At 41.6% G+C, this 21978-nt stretch overlaps 3 protein-coding genes across 8 annotated transcripts; 1 reads left to right on the forward strand and 2 right to left on the reverse strand.

The window, feature by feature from the left end:
* Positions 1 to 844: 844 nt before the first annotated feature.
* LOC103968741 (alpha-1,3-arabinosyltransferase XAT3) lies at positions 845 to 3751 on the forward strand. Of its 4 annotated transcripts, XM_065087512.1 has the most exons (8): positions 846 to 995; positions 1126 to 1373; positions 1488 to 1517; positions 1648 to 1731; positions 1816 to 1851; positions 1978 to 2070; positions 2172 to 2324; positions 2428 to 3751. In XM_065087512.1, the coding sequence occupies exons 2-8, from the start codon at positions 1241 to 1243 to the stop codon at positions 3585 to 3587; spliced, it is 1689 nt and encodes a 562-aa protein (XP_064943584.1). In that variant the 5' UTR covers positions 846 to 995; positions 1126 to 1240; the 3' UTR covers positions 3588 to 3751. The 4 variants fall into 4 exon arrangements, with proteins under 4 accessions (XP_064943585.1, XP_064943584.1, XP_064943586.1 ...); XM_065087513.1 differs by lacking the exon at positions 1488 to 1517 and having other exon boundaries at positions 845 to 995; XM_018819445.2 differs by lacking the exon at positions 1816 to 1851 and having other exon boundaries at positions 849 to 995.
* A 1898-nt stretch (positions 3752 to 5649) lies between these two features.
* Positions 5650 to 8051, reverse strand: LOC135595955 (alpha-1,3-arabinosyltransferase XAT3-like). The gene is made up of 3 exons (XM_065087518.1): positions 7489 to 8051; positions 7303 to 7386; positions 5650 to 7100 (listed from the first exon to the last, which is right to left on the reverse strand). Exons 1-3 carry the CDS (start codon positions 7616 to 7618, stop codon positions 5860 to 5862), a joined length of 1455 nt encoding a protein of 484 aa, XP_064943590.1. The 5' UTR covers positions 7619 to 8051; the 3' UTR covers positions 5650 to 5859.
* Positions 8052 to 9937: 1886 nt separating this feature from the next.
* Positions 9938 to 19211, reverse strand: LOC135595956 (CDP-diacylglycerol--serine O-phosphatidyltransferase 1-like). 3 transcript variants are annotated; one of them, XM_065087520.1, is made up of 13 exons: positions 18070 to 19211; positions 17131 to 17315; positions 16267 to 16332; positions 15965 to 16024; positions 15317 to 15407; positions 14840 to 14894; positions 14669 to 14769; positions 14437 to 14553; positions 14254 to 14338; positions 13104 to 13183; positions 10755 to 11008; positions 10446 to 10534; positions 9938 to 10343 (listed from the first exon to the last, which is right to left on the reverse strand). In XM_065087520.1, the coding sequence occupies exons 1-13, from the start codon at positions 18076 to 18078 to the stop codon at positions 10216 to 10218; spliced, it is 1320 nt and encodes a 439-aa protein (XP_064943592.1). In that variant the 5' UTR covers positions 18079 to 19211; the 3' UTR covers positions 9938 to 10215. The 3 variants fall into 3 exon arrangements, with proteins under 3 accessions (XP_064943592.1, XP_064943591.1, XP_064943593.1); XM_065087519.1 differs by having other exon boundaries at positions 13104 to 13195; positions 18070 to 19204; XM_065087521.1 differs by having other exon boundaries at positions 13104 to 13195; positions 14669 to 14748; positions 18070 to 19197.
* Between the last annotated feature and the right edge of the window lie 2767 nt (positions 19212 to 21978).

The following is a 21978-nucleotide window of genomic DNA, read 5'->3' on the forward strand; positions in this document are numbered from 1 at the left end:
CACATTACCCCGTACAAAATAATGGTCTTAAAGCACTCCCAAAAGCACAGAGATAACCTCTAAAAGTTGCCGGTGAAAGAGCATGTCCCAAGTTGTTCTAAAAGCATGGACTGCAACCTCCCAAGGCGTCTTTTTTGCTTTGGTTGTTCATCTCAGCATTATTCTATGCCTTTGCCTTCGGCAGGAGCGTTGTGGCTGCCTTTATGTTGTGGGAGGACACAAATGGCAGCGACATCAAAGCAAGACAGAAGTAAGTTCAAACTTTTCGTGTGTGTGCAATCTACGTTTTACTGAGGCCTCTTCCTCATGTCTCCAACAGTGCAATCCGATTCCTATTGACAAATCCTTCTGGATGATTACAAGTTTCTAGTGGAAAACAATGATGTGTTCCTTCGGATGTGCCATCGGAGTGGGAGAAACGGATAGGCACTAAGCATAAAGGAGAAATACTTGACTGATAGTGGGGAAAGGAAGAAGGAACCAATCCACTACTAGATGGGGGCATTTCAAGAGCACTGTTGGCTTGTTCTACTAAATACGCTTCCATGGCATTTGAGATAAGAATTTTGTTATTAGAAAAAGGAAAAGAGGGTATAAGAAATAAACATTCAATCTGTATAACAAATCACAAACCAAAACATCCCCCAAATTTTCTGCTTTCTTTTTCGCTTCATCTTTTGTTTTCCCAAGAATTATTCATTCATTCATCCATGCAGAATCTTTGATAGCTTGCTAGTCAAAATGATGGCCTTCCAAGTAGAGGATTAGATGCTACAGTGGATCATGGAGATTTGTTTTGATATTAAACAGGGTGCAGAGCTCCAGACCAAGTCAAGGTAGCCGGTGGGAGGCCATCTTCCCTAGCACGCATTCCCATTTTTATGCTTTTCTTGCCGAGATGAAAAGCTCGGTTAATGCCCCCAACTGCTTTAGCGGACCCAACTTGCTGCAGTCGAGCTTTGGACCAATTCCATGTCCCGGAAGAAGGCAAGAAGGTGAGATTGCCACGTTCGTCAACCGCAGCCACGGCCAAGTTTTACCAACTACTGCAGACATGACATAAACAACACACGTAAAATAGTTAGATGGTTTCTTGTAATCTACTCATGTCACTGAGGCTGGCAGGAAGCGGCTTTCAGGCTCCATGTGAGTGGATAGAGATTGGCCTGTCTGCACAAAGAAAACTCTGCCATATATCATCTTGAAGAGTGGAGGATCGAGGCCGGTACCGCCTGCGAGGATGGCGGCCAAGTTGAAGATGTTCCGGAACGCCGGCCAGTCCCAAAGATTCCGGTTCGTGGTGCTCGTCATAGGGTGCTTTCTGGTCTCCATGACCTTCATAGTGGTGTCGAGGCCTCTCGTTTTTCCTTCCCGTGAGTTCCTTCGATCTTGTTTTTGTTCTCTGTCCACTGGTTTTTTTTGGGTTCATCGGCTTGGATTCCTGCAAATTCTGATGCTAAAAATGATATGTTTGACCGGGGTTGCAGTCAGTTCAAGGTTGCGTCCGAAGAAATCAGGTGCACCCCCCGGGCTTGAATCTGTAATTCATGGATGTTTTTGGTGTTCGATCCGAACAGCTATGATTGTAGCCAGAGATTTTATGCTTGTGAGATCATCTTTTAAGAGTCGTAATCTTTCGCTTCCCAGATGTGGAGCCAAAGAAAGCAGAGGACTCTTCACCTTATTCGGCCCCCTTCATGCGAGAAGATGAGCAAATTACTCAGCACTCAGGTGAGCATCTGTTTCAGTTTGCATCTTTCGCCAGATCAATAGATCTGGCTCAGCTCAGCTCCTTTTTTGGGTTGAACTCCACAGAACACCGGAAGAAAGAGGAAAATAGAGGTTTAGCTGGTGAAGCATCCTGAGTTTCTCTGATGTCTAGCACTGTCTGGTTTCTATTTGAGATTGAGTTTAGAACAGTTTAGTTTGATTTTTGAGCTTTTATGCAATCTAGTGAAGATTTGCTTCGTCTTTCAGAAAAGAATGCAGAGGAGAATCTCCAGGTCAAAAATAACGGCGCCGTTGCTGATCCAATCGAGGAAGACAAGACGGACATCGATGAAGTACTGGGTATGTCCATCATCACCGAGAGCTGAGAACCGACATGGGGAAGGTCTAGATTTGGTTTGACGGATCTGAGGCAGCTAAAGCTTTTGCTCAACTTGTTGCAGAGAGCACAAGTGAGACGGAGGAGGACAGGACCAAGAACGATGGGAGCTCCGACCGAGACGAACCGCACAATCGAATGACGCTGCCGACGGTTTCCAATTACACCATCAACGATAATGTTCAGGTGGAAAACAAGACCGCTCCCGACCAACCGGGTACGTCGATCGTCGATCGTCGATCGTCGATCACCACTGACATCAAATCCGAAGCAGAACACAGCGTTTTCTCGACATTACAACACCGTGTTGCCTGATGCAGTCCAGGAAATCAAGGATGTGGAGAAGAAGCTGTCGTGTGAGTTTTCGGACCCTCGAGTGGATATCTGCGAGATGTCCGGCGACATCAGAATCCCTGGGAATTCTTCGGATGTCATCTTCGTGGAATCTCCGGGGAGAAATGAGGTGTTCCGCTTTCGTCCATACGCTCGCAAGGGGGACGAAGCCGCATCCAGTCGCGTCCGGGAGTTGGCCGTGAAATATAGCACTGCAGCACCTGAATGCACCGTCAACCACGACGTCCCTGCGATCGTTTTCTCGGCCGGCGGCTACACCGGCAACCTCTTCCACGATTTCACCGACGTGCTCATCCCGCTCTTCCTAACCTCGCGTCCGTTCGACGGCGAGGTTCAGTTCGTCGTTAGCGACATGAATCCCTGGTGGATCTACAAGTACCTCCTCGTGTTTAAGCAGCTCTCCAAGTACCCGGTGATCGATTTCGACAAGGACAAGGGCGTGCATTGTTTCAGCAGGGTGATCGTGGGTCTTCGAGCTCACAAGGAGCTAAGCATCGATCCCGCTAGAGCTCCCAATGGCTATTCCATGGTTGACTTCGGCAAGTTCATCAGGAACACCTTCTCGTTGGAGAGGGAAACGATGTCCAACATCGAAGATCTCGCCGGAAAGCGGCCGCGGATACTGATCATTGCAAGGAAGCAATCGCGGGCGTTCGTGAATCTCTCCGAGATAATTCGGCTGGCGGAGCAGTTGGGCTTCGAAGCGGTCATCAATGATGGAGAGGCGGGAGGCGACGTAGCTCAGCTTGCAAGGCTGGTGAACTCGGTGGACGTGATGGTCGGAGTGCATGGATCCGGGCTCACCAGTTTGGTGTTCCTGCCGCCCAATGCAACCATCATACAGGTCGTGCCATGGGGAGGCTTGGAATGGATATCTACGCTGGATTTTGGAGATCCAGCCAAGGATATGGGGCTGAACTATGTGCAGTACAGTATAAGCATCAAGGAGAGCACTCTGAGAAAGCAGTACCCGAAGAACCACCCCGTGTTCAAGGATCCCCTCTCCTTCCACAAGCAAGGAGCTGATGTCGTGAGGTCTACATTCATGGATAAACAGAACGTGAAGCTTGATACCAAAAAGTTCAAGAATGTCCTGTGGAAAGCACTCGAGCATATCATCCAATAGCAGAATTGGAGGGGAACTCCATGTTCTAATTCTTTTCTTTCATCAACTCGTCTTCTTTGCCATGATCCAGAGTGGTTTTTCAGAAACTTTTTGTAACTAAAATCGAGTTGCTCTGCTCACACAGATTCAAACATTTTACAGAGATTACGTTGTGTTGTTGTCGAGATGAGGTATCAGATCACTTTGCTGGCTTTTTAGCGAAAAATGGCAACTTCAACCTTCCTTGATCTCGAGACAAACATAAAACCTTAGCGATCACAGGCATTCTTGAAGAATGTAAATGCAGAGATGATTTATGCCTGGATGATCGAGGAGCAAGCACTTTTTTTATCTATCATACTCAAGATTTGAGCAAGCTTTGTTGAGACATCGAGTATGATGGATCATCTGGCTGAGAAACCTTTTGCTTGAGCAATTATTTTGGAGAATATTTAATTCAAACCGACAGCCGGACGGAAAGTAGGTGTTGCTGTCAGACCGATGAGCATCATCATCACTGATCACTGACCTTTTGTTCTTCCGAGCCACTTTTACCGCCGCACACAGTGTTTACCAGTGTCATTTACTTGTGTGGCTCATGAAAAGGATAAAAACGTGAGAATCACCATCTGTCCTCGCTCATTCTCTTCTCTGCTTTAGGATCAATCTCTTCTCTGCTTTCCGGCCAAAACCATGAGAGGACACTCGCTTCTGTGCCACATGAATGGCACAGCAACCAGGGAATCTTCCTGCGGCCACAACAGTGATATTGATATGGCAGTCGTGTGGTGTTCTCCTTACCAAAACGAAGATAACTTCTACTTGAAACTACAGTTAAGTCCAATCGGAACACTCCGGTTATGATCTCTGAAACTAACTACAATCTGCAGAGCTAATCTTAACCCAAGCTAGAGAAACCCTTTTCTTATCTGAAGTAAAAAAAGTATGGAACGGATCCAATCTGTATCTGTTTGTTTTGTCCATCTCTCAGTGGCACTGCGTCAAGCATTAGCAGAGGAGGAGCACAAGAGAGTGGTGGCAGAGGAAGGACAATTATTGATGTACAACAACAATTTGCATCGAGCTCCATGCCGATCTGAGTCAGTGGGGGCTTCCCTCGAAGTTCGAGATAAAAAGTGTTGCAGAAAGATGCTCCACCAACATGATGGGGCAATAACATATGCTGTGGCATGTGATGTCTGGCCAGACCACGCACGGAATTGCTTCATCATATGGCAAGCAGCAGGTAGTCCCAACAGTCACTGCACCACCATTTTTAGTTTTTTGCTTTTAGCTGGCCAGCCACAGCCACAGCCACGGTCATGATCGAAACATGAGAACACTGCTTTCAAAATCAGATTTTGGTGGCCCTTTGAATGCCCCAGGCGATGGTTGGCCTTGCTTTTTCTTCAGCTGTTGGATGAAAATTCAGATGCAGGTGAGAGAGAGAGAGAGAGAGAGAGAGAGAGGTGTTTCCAGCCTTGTTTGATAGCTCCAAAACGCCAAAACAAAAGTAAGTTCATGGATGAGATTCGAGTTGTGTCAATGGAGAAGAAGAGATGTTAGACGATGAAGTGGAGTTCCGCACCTTTGTATCACGGGCGTTTAATTCTCGTTTGCCCGAGAGATGAAGAATCCAAGGAAACAAGCAACGAGTGTTGTCTCCTACAGATAAGGATGACGAACCTTGTCATGTCAAAAGCAAATCGTAAGAGTGAGTGGTCCCTCTCAGTGACCAAACTCCCATATCATCAACACAGTAAAAGAATAGGCGAACATTGACTCTTCAGCTCTCTGTTGTTATTGGCGAGAGATTTTTTCTATCCACCCCCCCTCCTCATGCGAGCACACTCTTCTTTCCGGTGAACAGGGAACCAAAGTAAGAGCTATCAGGTGCAGATTTTTACATGTGTTTTCCTGCTAATATTACCAATTAATTTTCAAGCTGGAAGCAGTTGATATCAGAAAGTTCAGACAGTACATGAAATTTTCCATCAAAGGATATTTAACTAGCCAAATATATATATATATATATATATATATATATATACAAATGACTCGAAGAACTGAACGATGACAAACATGTCAACTGCTGTGCTCCAATTTCCCAGCACGAGTGATTACATTGTGTAAGATCCATATGTTATAGCCCAATCTAGAGATACACTTGTGTGAGATTACATTTTCTTACAGCAGAAGGGAAATAAATGAATGCAAAAATTAGCACACAAGGATAAAAAAAATATATATATATATATATATGGGAGATCTCTTCCAGCTACAAGCCATGACTCTAAGCCTCTTTACGGCCGTGAGGCAGGTGCCGGAGAGCCTCCAACAGAGTGTTCCTAAGCCTCCTCAGGTGAGGCTTCACGTTCTGGTTCTCCAAGTAGATCTTGCTGGTCGTGTACCAGCCTTGCTTTTGGATGGAATCGGGATCCTTTAGCACCGGGTGATTCTTGGGGTATTGATCGCTGAGCGAGCTCTCGTCCGCCTTGATGTGGTAGTCCATGTATTTGAGCTGCATGTCCGAAGAAGGCTTCTTGAAAGTGTCCCTCGCCACCCAATCCAGCCCGCCCATGGGCACCACCTGGATGAGCACGGCGCCTGCCGGGAGGAACACCATGTTGGTCAGCCCGGCGCCGTGCACGCCGATCATCACGTCGGCGGAGTTCACCAGCCGCGCGAACTTGGCCAGGTCGGTCGTGTTGTCGGGCTCGGAGACGCGCACGTCGAACCCCAGGCTCATGGCCATGTCCGCCATCCCCCTCTCGTTCAGGAACGCCCTCGTCTTCCTGCGGGATATGATCAGCAGTCTGGGCTTCCTCTTTGCATCCCGCTGGTCGGCCCACGGCGCCGCCGTTGGCCTCTCCAGCCCATACGCCTTCCTCAGCATCGCCTTGAACTCCACCATGGAGTACCCCGTTGCAGTCTTGGAGGGGTCGACGCCCAGCTCCTTGTGGAAGCTCAACCCGACGATGACGCGCGGGAAGCAGCGGACGGCGTCCGGGTCGTCGTCGTCGGCGTCGATGATGTCGTAGTTGGAGAGCTGATTCAGGATCGAGATGAATTTGCTGACCCACCAAGGCTTGTTTTCGGATACCACGAACTGGACCTTGCCATGGAACTGGTAGGATGATATGAAGAGGGGAACAAGGACGTCAGTGAAGTCATGGAAGAGGTTGCCGGTGAATCCTCCGATGGAGAAGACCAGCGCCGGGACCTTGTGGTGCACGGTGCATCGCGGGGGCGGCTCATTGCTGGCCAAAGGCTTTAGAGTCCACTCCTCGATGTTCTTCATGGCTGGGCCGTCATGCTTTCTGCAATAAGGTTTGATCTTCCATTCTCGATCTGTCAAAGAAGGGTGGAGGAAGATGGTTCGGGAGCTTCCTCGCAATCTTGCATCGCCTTCCGCTCGGCAGACGTTGGATCTCTTGCTTGTTTCGGAGCATATCGGTTTGCTGATGACGGTCACAGTTTCTTCTGCAACAATTTTTGGAGGAGTTGTAACATCACCTTCGTCATCTTCATCCTCTGCACGTAACGCAACACACGAACGATGGATCAACAGAAGTTGCTGCTTGTGCCTCTCCAAATGATCGACAGAACACATGCAAATTTTGCCAAAGATCTTGTAGATTTAGAGTCCTAATCTTCGTCGCTGCTTGTGCCTCCCCAAATGACCATGTTTTCCTCGAAAACAAGCAGAGGAAAAAGGACATGCAGTCGATATTACCTGGTAGAGCGGCTTCCCAACTCTTCGCCGCAGCCGACTCTGGGACCTCAATGGATTCTATTTCTGCCAATGATCGTAGCTTTGCTGCAAGAAGAACAAACAACAGCAGGCGTTTCTTGAGAACACAAGCTCTAGATGTCGTCAAGAACAGAAAAGCTCAAACAAGAATCAGAGAGAGAGAGAGACCATATGGAGCAGAGCAATAGCGAGCCTTGATGAAAGAGAGGATGCAGAGGGAAAGAAGCATGGCGGCGACGATGAGCGCGTTGCCCGTTCTCCTTGGCTCGAGCCTGGGAGGAGCTCTGAGAGACTTCATCCTTCTCCCTCGCTTCTTCCTTCAACTCCCCAACCTACGCAGCACTCTTCTTCTGAAGTATATTAAAGGCTCAATCTTCTCGCAGACTACATTGTTGTGGCCATTCCCAGGATCGATCGACTGATTGCAAGCCACTTTCACAAACTTGCTTGATCCCTGATCTCTCTGAACCACCCTTGCAATGAACAGAAACCAAAATTATAGCTTTATCACCTCATACTGGACATTTATCGTACTGATGGACATATTGACAAGCTTTTGTCTGGTCAAACATAGCCAGATTTCCATCCTGTAGTTTACCATGATGGCTTGACTTCTCGAGTGATGTTGACTATAAAATGTTTGGAGAAGCGGCATTAGGAAGACCAAAAACATGACAGAAAAGGTTTCCTCACGACATTTCATCAGCAAAAATATAATGATAACAGTCACAAGAAAAGCAGTAATAACAAAAATTGGAATTTACAATCTTGTAACGCGAGAGAGGTGAAAAGGGAATGAATATTTCTTTTTTCTGTCCAACTTGTGAAGATATCAACAGCCACTGAGATTTTATTTTTTGGTTAGGTAGATAGATAAGATAGATCAGTGGACATATTTTTTTAGTGCTGAAATCTGATTCAGTAAAAGGTTGTCATTTTCTACTAAAATATGCACTGCTTGCTGCAGTTTAAAGGCATGATGATCTAAGTGAGAAGCTACTTTAAGTATGTGCAACATCAATCACCTTACCCCATAAAGAGTTCCTCTCTCTCTCTCTCTCTCTCTACAGGAAGAACTTCTACAGAGTTGGTAAGAACAGCTCAACTCCTCTCCTTCCGCCATCTGACTGTTGTGTTGAGTGAACTCGATGTGATTTGTTCGAGAACCACGTGAAATCATTCATAGAAGCTCACATCAAGCTCGTGAATGATAGAATCTGTTCTCAGCACCATTGATCCAAATACTGGACGCAGGGCAAAGCAATTTGCACTGCTTTCGTTCATCTGCAAGCCAACTCGATCGCTGAGAAAAGAATGGACAGTCGAACAAGATTGCCGACGAGCCGTTAACATCACTGGATGATAACAACATGACACCACATCACTTTTCATGCCTACCAACGAGTACCGCTGCAAGAAACTACATACATCAGATTCTTCACCAGAAAAATCCAAGTAAATCTTTGTTTTCCCTTCTTTTTCTTTTGGACACAGGAAAGCAGAATACTTCAAATTTTCATGACGCATCAAACTGGGCAGCTACATAGATTCCTGATTCTTCTCTTTTCTTTTCTCTGACATAACTTTCTCAGGCAATCGATGCCGAAGCATTTCCCAGATCTGCATGTATGATGAGATTGGAGACCCTAATGGCTATCAATTTCTTCTTTTGGACCTGTGGGGCCTTTACACACAACCTATTACTTGGCATATAAAGTGGAGATGCATTAGAACTGGTAGGTCATCAACTTCCGAAATCTAAAGAGTCTATTCCAGCAACACTGTGATTTGGCAGTGAAAAGAGAAGAACATCAAGTCCTTTGCATCCATCTCCTTAGATTATTGCAGCTTTTATCATTCTTAGTTAGGACAGATTCATGGAGATAGTCACTTTGATTCCTACTACTCTCTTCTATGTTCCGAGGACACAATTAGCAGACCCACCATTGACGACTTACAGGGTTACCTCAAAGCTATCATGCAAAGGTCGGAGACGTTCAACAAACATATCCCACCTTCAGAATAAGAACATACTACAGCTGAATCTATATGATACCTATAGGAGAGGACAAGAAAGTGCAGCCTAAACATGATGATAGGGACGTATAGACTTTGAACATCCATCGAGACAATCATCTTACAGAGTCATTTCATTCAAACAAAGTTTTCTTACAGGTAGTTCTTGATCTAACTCCTCAAGCAAAGTAAGATAGGCAACCAAGCTGTGTAGAGTTGGTCTTGCAAGTTCATAGGAGATGCCCTAACTTTGATATCTAAGAGGAACGAATAAATTGGTTCCGACTGTAGATGTTTCATCCAACACTCCATAAGTCTATTCTATGACCAACCGAAGGGTAATAAGTGTACCAAATACTTTATGATCTGGACATCTGTTAATACAAATGGAGTAGAATATGAATTGGACGGTGGAACAAATATAACTACAATAGGGATAATGAGTGCAGTGACAGATACTTCTATCAAGCCAACTTGAACCAGCAAGTTAACAAAGTACAAACACCGGTGCCCGGTTTCTTGGTTAGTGATGTAAACAAGAGAACATTGCTTATGATCCTGAAAAAACCAGTAACAATTAAAACGACTGATAGTTGAGATGTCGCAAGTGAGAACCCCGATTTCATTTTTCAAATATGAACTTATCTCACAGTTTAATTGAATAAATAAGAGTCAAAGTCATCGAGAAAAACAGCTACTAACAGTACAGGAGGAATTGAAACCAAAAACATAATTGCCACAAAAAAAAAAAAGAGAACATAAAGGAATTTCCTCTACCTGCCAGACTGGTTTCCAGTCTAGGCATCAATTACGCCATTTACAAATGTGAGGCATATTTACATGGCACAATAAATGGTAGAAGAAAAATCTGAAAGGCGATCATAACCTTTTTTTCATCACTACTCGATGAATATGCGATGACCAAACAAGTAGGAAGACAGCGAGGGCCATACCCACAGTCGTCCAGAATGTAATCAACCACGGGGGCATTGGATGGGGAAAGAGACCTGGTTTGAGGAATTACTAATCAGTCTGTGATAGCAGAAATTAACTTTGCAAGCAGCACATTGGAAGTATAAACCATAAAAACCAAAATATTAGGCACCCACCATGTCCAAATTTGACACACATCAGAAGCTCCACTATGCAAATCGCTAGTGAAATCCAACAGAATGCTCCAACCTTCTTCACAGGCTTTCTGAAACCATTGATCATGTTAGTCATCCTTCTAGTTCTAGGTGCAACAGTTGCTTGTGATCATCGCATTTTGGAAAGTGAAAATACATCAAAAATTAGATACCATTTTGTGTTTTAATAAATTAAGAACTAGTGGTACATGCTAACGATTAACTTGAGATGAACAGGAATTTTGCACATTTACTAAAGAATACTTTTTTTTATGGTAGAACCAAGTATACCTGTCTTGCAAGTAGGTATTGTACTCACGGATAGTTGGTATAGCAATTAACCACCACAGAACCAATCTATAAACAATCAAGGGGTTTCTAGGTGGAATCCAAAGACAAAACTTGAGAAAGAAGGTATTGAGCTCCACGGTCATAAAAACAACACAGAGGCACAGCACTTGAATGAACCTCCATGGTCCAAGCAAAGGATGCCATTCATCTTTGTCCCATCGTGCGGGTGTAAATTGCCCCAATGTTCTTTTGACCTTGAAAAACAAATAACATGTATATAGATGAAAAAAATGAATACATCTTTGAGATAACAAAGCAATTATTGTGGCAGGGAAGCAACTAAGACATGCATTAAAAAATATGAATATTCCCATCTAGTCTATAAATTCCATCAGTTTGTACAAGTTCAAAAGCAAGAAATTAACTAGACTCTATAAGAGAATGCAATAGAAGCCAACTAGTCTATAGCAGGGATGGGGCTTGCGATGATTAAATAATCATGTACAGCAATCTTTCTCAAAATTTGGATACACATGAAACTAAAGAATAGTAAGAATTAAGAAACCAGAATAAGAATTTACAATCTCTTGTAGTGAACAGAGATCAAAAGATAGCAAAGTCCCCATTGGATCATAGATAGACATGGATTCTCATAACAAAGTACAAACCGTAAGGCAGGCAGTTTGCTAATTGGCTTAATCACAAGCTTAACCATTAGATCCAAATCAGGCTCAACTTCTTCGAACATGGTTACATCCAGAGGCTGGATCAAGCTCAAGTAGGATAAAATGCCTTGGGGAGGAATGTCTAATGTAAGATGCTGCGAGCTAGATTGAGCATCTTGCTGAATCATTTTTTAAGTAAACAGGGCCCTTAATCCAGCCTGCTTGAAACCCCTACATGACCAATTTTGACATTCATCTCAATCTAAGCAAATCCTTTGGTATTTGTCATTTAGCACTTCTATTCAAGTTGGTTCTTCTATGCATGAAATGATTTCTGTTGAAGATATCCAAACATCCAAAAAATAGTTCTGCCTCAACTTCAGCTGAATTGGTGAAGCTTCCAGATTTGCACAAATGCAATCTCAACAATCTAATTGCAAATATTCAATTTCTGGTCAAAATTTGAAGTATTCTTTTTTGTACAAATTTGGCTATATTAGATATTATCTACTTTTCTGGATAAAAACAAGTTATTATATGTAGACGCCAAATTGAAAAGAATGATAGAAATTAGAAAGTATACCCTGCAGCAAATCCTACACTTATTCTGGCAAGCTCTTATTTAAAAATTTGGTTTGTCATTCACTGGGTAAACATAGGCATGATAGGCTTGAGATATTTGCACCAAGGATCCGTCATCACTGAAAGGGCACCTGACATGACAGTCATTAATCTGCACCATTCATGACCAGCACATGATCATGACACAAGCACCAACGAATGACAACTTGTGTCATGGCATGTGCACAATGGCAATTTAATCATAAATCAATCAAGCGCCTGTAGTTTATAGATGACAAGCAGCTTGACAAAACATATCTATTGGTGGTGCAGCAAGATCAATTTTGTGTGAGGCTGACCACAATTTGAACTTATCAAGGAGCAACATGACGGTGAGATGCTGAACATTTATGCACTGGTAGCTCTTCAAGCTCAATGAAGTCATCTGCAATCCAAATGTCACATGTTCCAAAGACCTCCCAAATAGTCATGATACCATTCTATAACCAGCCAATACCAGATCATCATGCAGTTTTTTCTAGCATTACATATGAAATTGAAAAGAATATAAATAATTAATAGAGGTCAATAGACCTCTGTGCAATCTTTTCTGACATTTACTAGTATATTGATTCTGCAAAATGGTGAGGCTAATTTTACTTGTTTGTGAAACCATATCAAGAAATTCATGGTAAAACTTTTATTTGATTCTTAAGAGAGAAGCATATGTTCCCCAACTTAAGCAACAAGAGAAATAAAGAATCATTTAGGGTATGTATGTTTAATATATCGTGTAACTCTTTATGATCTGCCTCCTGTCTTCATTCTACAAAGGTCACAAGAGAGGTAATAGTAATATATCAAGTATCATAGCATTAGCAGAAATGCTGCAAACAAATTCATTAATTGAACTCTGAAACCTGAAAAAAAAAAGATTCTTATCCTAATCTACTGTCATAAAAGAATAACACAACCATTATATTCATAATACTCTTATCGACAGGTAATTAATCATGTTCCCAAGAACAAAGGAAAGATAAATATCAGGTCCAACCTGCAACATAATCATAAAGGCAGACTCGAATATTCATAAAAGCTGAAGAATACTTGTAATAGTACATACTTTACCAATGATATTTGGCTGCCGACTTATGCCAACCCATTCATAGGTTTTCCCATCAAAGTACCTAACAGTACGCATTCCTGCACAAATACCTGAACCATGAACCAAAATATCATCATAATGTCAGCCAAATCTTTTGTTTCCTCTTTTTGGTTGAGTAAAATTTCATGCATCATGTATAAAAAGAACCTCATATGTTAAAAAGAAATATAAATAAAAAAATACAGAATCTAACTTATGAATTTCATGGGTGAATAGTCAAATCCTGATACTTCAGAAAAGTCTCCTTTTACAAATTAGTTACATCGTTATGATAATTCGACAAGCTGTCACTACATAAACCATCAAGTAAATGTCATCATGAGAAACAAAAGAAACAATTCCAAAATTCCAAATTAATCTCTTAATTTCTGTCTCAATAGTGCACGAGTGCAACTTCATTATGTCCCAAGAACAGTAATAAAGCCATTTAGGAACGAGTTTCCTCATAATACAGATACAATCAACAGAAATAAGAAAGTGGCAAGTGCCCAATAGTGCTCTGTTATATAGACAAATTTATATAAGTGAGTCATTTTAGAAGCACAAGCAAAAGGTGGAAGCAAAATCCTGGAATTTTTGCAAGTCCAACAATGAATATTCTAGCTGTTGAGGAAGCTTCTACCATCAACCTAACAATATTATGAAGTAGAACACAAACCAGATACACTGAGCAAACTTCTTTTTAGCCTATTAAACTTGCCAGGATAGAAATTACAGAAAAGGCTCATTGACATGTCCCAAAATTCAAATATATGCAATTCTTTTAAGAAGAAGATAAACCCACAAGGTTGAAGCCCAGAAGCCCACAAGGTTGAAGCAATGATGACATCCTATCATGGAATTAAGAAACCAACCAAATAACAAAATAATGTGGATGCATAAATCAGAGACTAGAATCATACCCCAGTTTTCGTAAATGAAGTATAAGCTGTGAACATAGTTATAGCCTTATAGATATTGAATGAAACCTTATGCCACAAAAGAGTTGGATGAGGCTCACAAAAAAATTTCTGTTCTGTTTAGCTGGGCTAGTTCAAACTTGGGAAATTCAAAACTTGATAAGCATTGTTTGCATTCAGCAACAATAGAAAAGCAAATGGGGCCTCACCAAACCAATTGCAGATTAAGATGTCCAAAATAATACTGTCCCACCAACACTCGTTGAAATTCGGCAACATATGACGAAAAGTAAGCTGTGATTGTTGGATGGAAAACTTTCAAAATGCTGGATTCTTAAAGGGAAAAAAGTCATAATCTATATTAGTAATCGCTGCTCAATGTGAACACAGACCTCCATTAATTCAAAGCCAACTGACAACACCCACAAAAGGGGCTGGTTACGTATCATTATCGCCTTCCCCCACCATCCAAAAATATGAGCAAGAACAAACTCATCAAATAATGTCTCCTGGAAATAACATAAGAAACAATTAGTAATTGCAACACTACAAAATATGTTTTGCTTGAAAACATTAAGAAATATAGAATAAAAAAAATTAGGTTGAAGAATGAAGAAATCATACATAAACATTGATAAACCTGCTTTTTGGATTATCAGGGACATAAATACGACAATCAGCTCCATATGACCTTTCAGGTAGTTCTGTACAATATAAACAGAATTCTGATTTTTTTTATTTACAAAAAATAATATTTTTATAACACAAATTAAAAGGTTCCTGATCAATGCTTACCAACTCCTAGATCAGGGTGGAGATATTTCATAAACTGCCGAGCATCATCACGATTCTGGGGAGTGGGGCAAAGACACCAGAGAAATGATTACAGAATTTAGAGATGGAAGTGATCACAAAACTTAGGTTGTGTATATTTAGATTTGAGTGTAGACGCTTCTCAGAACACAACAAGAAGTACAAAAGGTAAAATGCCAATCAAACAGAAGCACCAGAACCTTCTAAAATGTTTTTTTTTTAAAGGTTACAAGACCAACCAAAAGTCAAGTACCTATTACATGGTCCACCATGACACACACTAAGAGGAAAAAGACAGAACAGATTAGCTGATATTGCACAAATTTAAAAATGTGACTAAAACTTCATCTGATTCTAGATCCAATACCAAGTACCAGAGCAAAGCAAAAGGAAAACGATTCAAAAAAATTAATAATAGAAAGAAGATTCACAAATGATAATGTTCTTAGTGATTTATACCTGGAAAAGCAAAAAAGTGAGGGCAACAAGGTACACCACAGCCATTCCATGAACCAAGCGCCAAATGGCAGGATGCGGCCTTATAAGGACCCTGAAAAACATATATGCTGTGAACAAGGTATAAATTACCATGCCATCTTATACGAATGCAGCAACAGCTTTAAAATAAAAGTCTAAAGACAAGTGACAGCTTTTTGCTAGCAAACTAGATTGTACATCTTGAAGGAGACAGAACTTCCCACCACTTATATGATTCGACATAAAAAGAAAAAGAAAAAAAAAACATTTGCTATGTTTAAATTTCCTTGTGCAAGTACCACAAGATCCTCCATATGCTATCAAATCATTCTGCATCCTTGTGATGATACCAGATACTTTATAACTTAAAATGTTGAATATTGGCAGTAAAGTACAAGATAGAAACAATTTTATTTCTGATGCCTATATAGAGGAACAGTTGCTTAGGAAACATCACTAAGATTTCATTGATTGTGGTAGTATAGGTAAATTTCATGACTTTCATGTCTAATATGCTTATGAAGGGCATATGAACCATGTTTCATTCCACAAATAAATTGAGAACATGAAAATTAATGAAGAGATAACAAATTTAAATCCTCGGATCAAGCAAAGGAAGTCATAACTTACGTTGAAGGTGCTTGCAGCAAAGAATAGGCTAGGAACACTGCAATCATTGCCCAAACACCCCTGAAAAACAAAGACAGATCAATGATAACAAGTCTGATATAATAAAAGCAAATTGAAACATACAAACTACCGAGAGCAAAAATGATGCAGAGAGAACCATTCATCAGTAAATAACTTATAGAACATAGCTTGGACATTAAGCTCATAATCAAAATGCAAACAAAGAAAATAACTTTTCATAAGTCTTTTCTTTTTTTTTTTTTGCAGTTTCAAAAGTCTTTTCAGTAATGTAATAAACACACCTCTTTACTGATGAAACAATGTCTTTTGATGCTGTGCTTTCAGGATCAAGTGCTCCACTTGCCCAACTGTAAAAAAAGATGGTTATGTAAACCTGCCAATCTGTAATAAAACCATAAAACATTAACAAGCACATGCATTATAGGACTGTCAGGTTTCTGATGTAGTGTCTTAGTGCTTTCTGAACAAAACACTTCTGGTTGAATCAGTGACTCAATCTTGACTTTTGCTTCACACTACAACTTGCTAATGAGATTTTCTGTTGTTCTTAAAATGGCTTATTAGTAATTTACCAAGGCCTCATCACCATATCTTTATGTAAGGTTACCTTAAAGTTTGTGGAAGACTATGAAATAAGTAGTTAACGATGCAATTCCACAGTGATCATTCTTCTAGATATCTTATACCATTCTTTCCCTTGTTGATCACTTATCCTCCCTTTTTTTTCAACACAATATTTCAAGTAGTTACTGCTAAATCAAATATGAGTTCAGATATGCTTATGCTATATCAGTGTCTTCTCTAATTGACAATTTAGAAAAGAAAGGAGAACGATATATATATACATACATACATACATACATATACATATACATATATAAATACATACATACATATGCATATACATATATAAATACATATATATATATACATACATACATATACGTACATATATACATATATATATATATACATACATATACGTACATACATACATATACATATATACATACATACATATATACATACATACATATATACATACATACATATATACATATATATATATATATATATGTATATATATATAGACACTGACATACACACACACACAAACTATCAAACTAGAAAGAGCCATAACTCACACTAATATACATGTCCCGATGAGGAGTAAAGATATTGTGCGTGGCTTGTATGCCCAAGCTGTCCATGGATCAAGCTCGCCAAAATCACTTTTAGATTTCGCATCAATATCTCCTTGAGCCATGTGGTTCCTTCTTGTTATCTTTACTAGGCCATTGGCCTCCATAAGCATCAGCCAAGCTGCTCCCTGGCGTCATTAGTCGATGAATGAGAGACATAATACTCGTATATGAAGAACTCTAAAAAATGAGCAGACATCGTTCCTGAGAAACAACATAAAATTCAATCATGTAGCTTCCAAAACCAATCCAACATAAGATTCATTGGAATAATCAGTTCTACGGCCATGAACTGTCAGAAAGAACCACCTCTTGAAAAAACCAAGTCTGTCTTCTATGACTTAAAACGACCGGTGCTGAAGATATCTAATACGCAGATTGCTGCAAATCACAAATAAAAGCACATGACTCTAAAAAGATCGCCTGCGAAACAGATTATATCAGCAGAAATACAAATGGCTACATTATTATAAGCGGCGGTTTCAGTTTTAAATCTCACGAATTCGGAAATAGTACTTAGAGTGGTAACGATTAAAATTAAAAGAGAAATTGGAAAAGACAATCTTTCCAACCAAAACCTTTACACCTTCGGATATGCGAAGGACGGATTCCACTAAAGAAAACAAGAAACAATTTTTGCGAATTCATAAGCCTTAATCACAATCCAAAATCCAAACTTGAGAGCATCTAAGCGACCCGTTCAAAGGAAACGCCATAGCGGCTTCTGCTAAATCTACACCAGTGATCATTTTCCTTGGGTAATATTCTCGAAACCAAGCACCAAAATAAAGATGAATGATAAAGTTGTCTTCGGAGGAACATAATCTTATGGTTGAGTATCTGATAAAGCGAATAGAACGCAACAAAGGCAAGAGACCATACCCTTTTCATTTTCGAACAGAACGATATTTTCCAAATTATGGAGGCAAAACACCGAGAAATGGGTAGAACTACCCCAAAAATAGAAGGCTTAACCAAGAGATTCCAATCAAGAACGCAGAGTACCTTACACAGAGAAGATTGTACTCTTCCTTCAGCGTTTCTTTCTTTTTCTCCGGTAATGTAACCGGAATGCGGAGAACGAAAACAAGGCAATGGACTGAAAGCGTCACAGGAAAACTGGAAGAGAAACACGAGAAAGGCGGTTCCTTTATTTCCCGTTTCTTGACGGACACTCACGTAGGCAGTGGCCGACAAGCCCGCCCCCGCCGTACGATCAGAGGACGACGAGATCCGGGCCGCCAAAAGCAGCCCGAATCGATCAAGCCGCAAGCTTCTTAGTTCTTTTCTCCCCAGTCCTCCCGACTCGATCGCGAGAGGCGAAAACAGGGTTTGAGAGAAGAACGATTTATAAAGGAAAGAGTGAGTGAGAGAGACGGAAGAAAGAGATTCCGTAGGTGGTCAAAAAGGTTCTTCGATCTACGGGAAGAGCAGTGTTTATGTACAATACTGCCCTTTTAGTCTACCATATTTACATAAGAGGCCACTGTGTATTATTATATATATTTTTATAAATAAAAAATATAAATATATATGAGGCTTAATTAGATTACTACTTCACACATTAGGTTGGATGTAATGATACATAAAAATCAAACTCCTTAACATTAATAATAATACAATTAATTAGAAAAGCGCTTCCTTCGGGTAGAGAAATGGAAAGAATGGCAACACAGTTCTTATACTCGATTAACATGAAATCATAATGAAATAAGAGAAGATTATTCCACTCAGCTTATCCGAGAAGCGAAGCCAGCCAGCTAAAACAAAGTTCCTCCCTCAGGTGAAGAGTAGCCAAACAGGGAAGTCGGTGAACTGAGACCATTCAGGAAGGAAATCAATGGCAACAGCTTGGAGGGGGGAGACGACGCGGAGATAAGGACACACTAAAGAGGCCAATAGAAGGGCGTAGGCCGTAGGACTGTCCCATGTATCTTTCCACTCTCGCTGACAACAGTGATCCCTCTGAGAGATTTCCACTGTCCTCATAATAGCCTCCTCGTCTTCAGAGTACTGTTCCTACACACGCGCACACACACCCGCAGCGTCCATTCAAATCAGCACTTTCCTTCTCCGAATGCCCATACGTACGTGTGCGAAAGGTTGGGGAATGAAGTTAAATGATGCTCTGATGACAAAAGTACGGTGCATCAGAAGCTAATGAGTAGCAGCTATCTGGTTTTTAAGAGAGGCGATAAGGACGCGGCCACTTTCTTTTGATCCACAAAGTCAATCCATAGGCTTTCTTCTCTCCTTCAATCCTGTGCTACATCCGCACGTACGGTCATCCAGCAGCAGTTGGATGAACGAATGTAACCCGATGTCATGAGGTGTTGCAGCATGTCTCAAACTTGCATTAGCATTTACGTTTCGGTCTGATACAGAGAGAGAGAGAGAGGACCGACCATTAGATCTCACAGCCAGTGATAGGATCTGCTGCTTGCTTTGTTCAACAAAGATGAACCATATGAAGGTGAGGAGTCATGGATATGTATGTTCCGAGAAATTGTAAGCAATTCATTCATGTCTTTCTCCTAGCGAGTTCGCATCCAAGAAGACACCAAAATATATGGTCATTTAAAGATCCTTGAACCTACCGACCGGAGTAAACTAATGCCTGCACCAATCTCAACCGGTGTGGAAGACCACATTTGCTCCCACAAGGTCTCCCCACTTACTGTAGCGGAATAGTATATCCGCAAGCTGACTTGATGTCCCACAAACGATTCCTATTATTAGAACAAGGAAAATGAATGCATGGAGATGTGTGCAGAACTGTCTGCACTAATACTTGCCCGTGCCTTACTGAAGTAAAATCTACAACTGTGGTCATCCCGAGTCCAAAAACTTGAACGAAGCAAAGAACAGTGACGACGGTAGATTTAAGTTCGAGGGTGAATGAAATATAAGGGTTTCTGTGAAACTTTCAGCGGAGGGTATCTCAGCAATGGTTTATCCCTTTTCACGCTTGACGGCGCCAAACTCGGCCGCACGCAGAAACGCACGATTCACAGAGCCCAAGCTCAGCTCCCCGTCGCCATTGACGCGTCCAAGAAAAGGGTTTTGAACGGAGGAGAAAGAGAAGAGCTGGCAAGCATCCATCTGCAATAGGATGCGTTTCACTAGCAGGTGGACTGAGGTCGGCTGAAATGACCCACTCAACGTGATTTTTTTCTTTTCTTTCTCCATTGGTTTTTCCTCATTCAGAAAGATGAGAGAGAGAGAGAGAGAGAGACTTTGTATCATCGGCTGAAATGGTTTGGTTGATTCAATATACTACTTCTCTTTCATCATCTTTTTATATTTGAGTTTTAATTTTTATTTTGAAGATGAAATGATCGAATATGTTATTATAAAAAGTAGCAAGTCAATCATTCTAAATTGCTCATCAATATCTGTAGTGATTTCATCATGAATGATGGCGATCACAACTTGGTATATATTTTACCATCCTCCTCCATCAATCGACGCCTGCTCTTTGTTTTAATACTACTGCACTCAGTCTTTCTGGACTTCAATCATCTAACCCATTATGATCATCATCATTCAAGCTCAGCTATCATCGATGTCAAATGTATCATCACAAGGCATATTCGACCTTTCTCGACATGGGAAACCACACAAAGGTGTCATCGTCGCTGATAATAACTCTCAGCATTTCCCAACCACTATGAGACGTTTCCCCGAGGCCCGACGACAGCATCATAAGGATGGTAAAAGAAGTCAGAGAAAGAAGGACGTCCGTGTGGTCCTGCGGCCACCTCAGATCCCGTCCTTGCCTCCCTTGTTATTAGCCAAGAAATGGCAAAAGAAGTGTGGGGACATGGCGGCGTGGGCCTCGCTCGGAGCACCATAAAAGGAAAAGAAAACATCCAAAAATCTTCAAAATGCTACAAGCACACAGTGATATTACTGCTACGTAAACGCAAGCTAACAGCAGCCGAGATTTAAATCCCCCCCCTCGCTCTCGTCCTTCATCTTTATATTTTGCTCTAGTCAGGAAGGAGACGACAGAATGGCCAAAAGGTGGTCTCATATGCTTGCCAGCCCGACTCTATAAGCTACAGGACAAAAGGTCCCACGAGAGGCGACAAAGGGTGACATCTCCTACACATATCGGTAGTACTTGGTGCTGCCTTGGGCTGTCAGACCTAACCCTTGAACGCAAAGATAACGACACCTATTGGGACCCAACATTGATACTTGTGGTACAATTATTTTGATCATCCTGGTCTAGGTTAAGCGGGAGAAACCTTGAGATCCCACCCAAATGTGCATGTTTTCTTTTGTCTACAGTTTTCTCATGGATAATTTACTGACACAGTAACCAGGAAAAAAAGAAGAAGAAGAAGAAGAAGAATGGAGCCTATTGTTGACCATTGACTGCAGCGAGACAGTAGTAGTGGTGTTACGAGTCTGAAAGCGCTGCAGAGCTCGAAAAGAGTGTTTGCACATCTGATGACTGCGGTGGTGACGGACGCTAATATTTAGTAAGCGAAGGGAATCTGTGATGGTGGGAGGGAAGGGGGCGCGGGGTTGCAGTACATGGCGAGGAATAAGTGTCCAGCACAACAGTCCGATCGCGATCGGACGGTGCTCGGTTGTCGGATGTTGACAAGCACAGCCTGGAAGACAGCTGTCCGACATCCGCAGGGGGGCCCATCAGCTACAGGTTGTGCCCTGGCCCACCGCATCATAATTGACCGGTCAAAGGTCTTCCCTTCCACCTGATCATGTCACGGTGAGGGTAACAGTAGATCGCAGGACAGCATCACCAGAACAACAGGAGAT

Source organism: Musa acuminata, chromosome BXJ1-10 (assembly GCF_036884655.1).
Source record: "Musa acuminata AAA Group cultivar baxijiao chromosome BXJ1-10, Cavendish_Baxijiao_AAA, whole genome shotgun sequence".
NCBI classification, from domain to species: Eukaryota; Viridiplantae; Streptophyta; class Magnoliopsida; order Zingiberales; family Musaceae; genus Musa; species Musa acuminata.